This window comes from Protobothrops mucrosquamatus, unplaced genomic scaffold (assembly GCF_001527695.2).
Source record: "Protobothrops mucrosquamatus isolate PMUCROS unplaced genomic scaffold, P.Mucros_1.0 scaffold1180, whole genome shotgun sequence".
Classification (NCBI taxonomy): Eukaryota; Metazoa; Chordata; class Lepidosauria; order Squamata; family Viperidae; genus Protobothrops; species Protobothrops mucrosquamatus.
In genome coordinates this window covers 129,582-133,603 of record NW_015387393.1, presented here as the reverse complement: position 1 = coordinate 133,603, position 4,022 = coordinate 129,582, and the positions used below count along the sequence as shown (strand labels likewise).

The 4,022-nt window shown below is 34.0% G+C and overlaps 1 protein-coding gene across 1 annotated transcript in view; it reads right to left on the bottom strand.

Moving 5' to 3' along the window:
* Nucleotides 1-817: 817 nt before the first annotated feature.
* TMTC2 (transmembrane and tetratricopeptide repeat containing 2) overlaps nucleotides 818-4,022 on the bottom strand; it is a 111,804-nt gene continuing 108,599 nt past the window's right edge. Inside the window, exon 12 of the mRNA XM_015820778.1 lies at nucleotides 818-1,379. Coding sequence (XP_015676264.1) covers nucleotides 1,200-1,379 — 180 coding nt within the window. The 3' untranslated portion in view covers nucleotides 818-1,199. The remainder of the gene's footprint in view (nucleotides 1,380-4,022) is intronic.

Below are 4,022 nucleotides of genomic sequence, written 5' to 3'. Positions count from 1 at the left end.
CCTTTGCTTTCAATGTACTAAAAGGCAGAAAATGCATGTTTCTTCTTCATATGTCTACCCAGTTCATATTTAAAATGTTTGTATACAAATGGATTTCTTTTTAATAAAATATGTATTGTTGAAAAGAACAAACCTAAATCCATACTTTATATTTCATTACTATGGACATGGCTCTCCAGCTTAACTCTGATCTGATCTTGAAAGTAAGGCAAGCTGGCTAAAGGAACAAAGCATAACAAAGTTGAAGTTGTGAGCAAGGTTCAGTTCTCCTACCCAGTGGATAGGTTCTGTTTTAAAACACAGATTACTCCCATTTTCTACAAGGGCAAAGGAAAGATAGAAGCATTTACTGTACAGTATGGGTTCAGCAACCTGCTGTACTTTTAAAAGTAATTGACTATTCAGGCTCTGGAGCATAATAGATTACAAGAAGATGACAAAGAGCTTGCCTTAATTCTTCATTACTATTGTACTATTGTATATGGTTAATTCTAGATTCCAAGTCTCCTTCATTGTTGCTTGCTTCTTACACATTCAGAGGATAATTTACAGCCAGCCAGCCAACCAACCAAACAGGTTGACAATATGCATTTGCCAGTGAAGATTAGACATGAAACCACAACTTTCAATTTTTTTTGCCAAATAGTTGAACTAGTATGTGAAGTAGCTCAGAAGGCAGGTCTGTGGATTTATACAATATCAAGACAAATAGCAAACACACTTAGTTTTAGTATACATTTAATGAATTACAGCTAAGATAATAATTTAAGCCACTCTTTATCCTCTCCTAAATTCTTAGTTTGACTGGAAGGATGCTCTATAGGCCAACATGACTTTTCTATCAGAAACCACATAAAAATGACCAAAGTGAGAATGACTAATATGCCCTAGTGAATATGCTAAAGTGGGTCCCTTTCAGGTGCTCCAGTTTCAGGTTTTCTTTTTTAATTTTCTGGGTTTGGGCAATAATTATTAAGTCCTTCATGAAACTTATCAAAAAGATTCTGCTCCTTTCTCATTTTCAATTAGAAACCTCAAAATGCAGCCCTGTAGGTTCTCCTAGCAGCAATTACCTTTGACAATTACAGCTTAGTTAGCAAGAGCACTCAACAAACAGTACTCCAAAAGTTAGTCTGGATTTTAATTGTTTTCTAAACTCTTTGCAAACAGCAACAACAACATTTTTTAAAAACCCTGCATTATGTTTTGGTTGTTCTTAAGCCTTGTTTTTCCATAATATTCCAGAGTTTGCGAAGATTTGATTGTGTGATGACATCGTCTGGTTTAAACCGAAGGGCATGAAGATAGTTTGATTCAGCTTCCAAAAGTTTGCCATTAAGATGAAGAATCGCTCCCAAATTCATTAAGGCAGCTGGGTACTAGACAAAAAGAAAAAGAATGGAGAAAACATGAGTTTATCTTTCTTACCTTTCATCTAAGTAACAAATTATTCCCGTATGTTTTTGTAGGCTACTTTTATGGAAACAATTAAGAAACTGGAAGAAGCATGAGTGGTAAGTAAGGAATGGGTTGATCAGATGCACAGCACACTTTGCAGTGAAGTGTTCAAGATAGAGAACATGAACTCCTTTAATGTGCAAACCACAGATAATAGGACTTCTTATCACCAAAAGCTGTGCTCCCCACACACAAAGTCTTTTTTATTTTCTTCTTACTTGATAAGGAAAATTGGAAGACAAATCAATTTCATTAGATGCTCATTTAAAACTTCCTAGCAAGCTTTGGACTTCTGGTTTTGTGCCAATAATGCATGGCCATGCGAGAGTGGACCTCCGCTCCCCACGGCTAGTTTCATCCTGCCAGAGGGACCGTAGATGGGTCCTAAGTCACCCAAAGAGGTGACTGTGAAGGAGGGGCGCCCCGTTGATCATGAAACGATGGCGGTCACTTCATTTGATCCAGGGGAAGCCCTCCGAACCTGACAGGAGAAAGGGTAGCATGAGATCAGCATCTAGCCCAAGCTACTTGCAGCCAAACTCCCAGAGCACGAACATGAACATCGGTGAACAGCGTGCTTGGAATTGGTGAGAGTACTGATCTTCTTTCTTCTATCTACTAATTGAATCCTTGAGAAAGATCCCCAAGCAAGAAAACTTCTGGAAGTGAAGGTAGGGGACTATATCCCCATTCCCTCTTAGACGGAAGCGGTGAACTAATATTAAGGAGGAAAGAGATATACTAAAATTTGATTTAAAATACTACAGTCTGGATAAATCTAGAAACTAAGAAACTGTCAAGATTATACCCTAAAGAGTTTTTGATGGAATTATAAAAATATATAACAAAAATAACTTTTTGATTGAAAAAAAAATGAAAAAAGAAATAACTGCTGACATCTAGTGGAGAATCAGAGCATAGAATACTAACAATAAGGACTCAGAAATTGGCACAATGCCTAGAAATAAAGAAAAAGCTGTTCCTTTGAACTGCAAATAACCTTGAAGACAGCTGGGAACAAAGGAAGAGCCAGCTATAAGATTAAAAAGTGTCTGAAAAAAACCACCACCTGGACTGTTGCTTAAATCCAAGAACTGTTTATGGAAAAGAAAAACCTTGGTTTTTGGCTAATCTTTTAGAGGAGAATCTACAGGAAGGATTTAAAGTGGCTTAACACACTGAACTGTAATTTTGACTGACTGATAAATTATTTGAAGGGGGGAGACAACATGGATATCACATACGTATCAAAAAATGACAGGACGCCACATTCAATATTTTCTCCTAAAGGACTTTGCCTGGAAAATCAAGAGCCTCCAGAAGTAATACTTCAAGGCAAGATAAATACTTTCCAGGAGGAAATATATGTAATGTTAGGACAAATACAAATGACAATAGACTCAAACCATGAGGAAATTAGAAACAACTTTGATGATTTAAATAAGCATATTTCCAATCCAAATATGCAATTAAAAAACACCCAGGAAATAACAATTAATGAACAAATAAATTAGATAACACACTACAAATTAGAAGAATATGATCAAATTGATGAAATAATAAATGAAAAGAATTACAATTTAACACAAACAGGAAAAAATCTACAAGGTTCTGATAGAAGAAGAAAAATGGAATGGACTATAGAATTACCAGCAGAACCAACAATGTTTGGGAGACAGAAAGTATTCATCTTACTTACTTCATCTTTTGTATTCCCAACAACATTTGTAAAAACACAGGAATGCCGGGTAAGCAGATTATATCAACTTGGAAAACTACTCGGCAAAAGAAGAAGACCAGAGACAGATACAAGAGATTTGACTTGCCCTACCAGATGGACTATTATGTGAACAAACATGTGTTTGAATATGGCTCAAAGAATAGAGAACTTTGAACATAAAGGGGCCCTATAACAAGAGGGATAAGAGATTTAAGTAATATAGTATGTTCCATAATATATGAAATGTACAGTATAGCAGGTTGATATGTAACTTTTATTAATATAAGTGAAATATAAAATGATTAAAAAGGATGTTATATCTAGATACTATGATATAGATAAAAAAGTATAGTATTTTTATAATGGGATGATGTACTTAAATGGGAAAATTTGGACAGTTAGATAACTAACATATGAAGAAATTAAAACTGATAAGAGTTGGATTGAATATAAGGAAAATTAAGTGTAAACAAAAATTACGAAAATAGGATGCATGCTGAACTAATGAGATGATGATTATAAGAATAATATAAGCTAAAAAAAGTCATACACAGAGATTATTACTATCTGTATAAATATAAAAATGCATATATCTAAACATTTATATATTGAAAATATTAAGAATTATATTTTGGTTAAGGTTGAAGAAGGAGAATATAAATGGGAGAAGGAAAGATCAAAGAAATATACCATTAATTAATATACTAATTATGGAATTATCAAACTTAATCATTATTAATTATTATTGTCCTTTTTTCTTGTTAAAATATAAACCAAGACAACCTGCTGTACACCAGGCACTGGAGATTGTTATAGTTAAAAACCAATTATATATATATATATA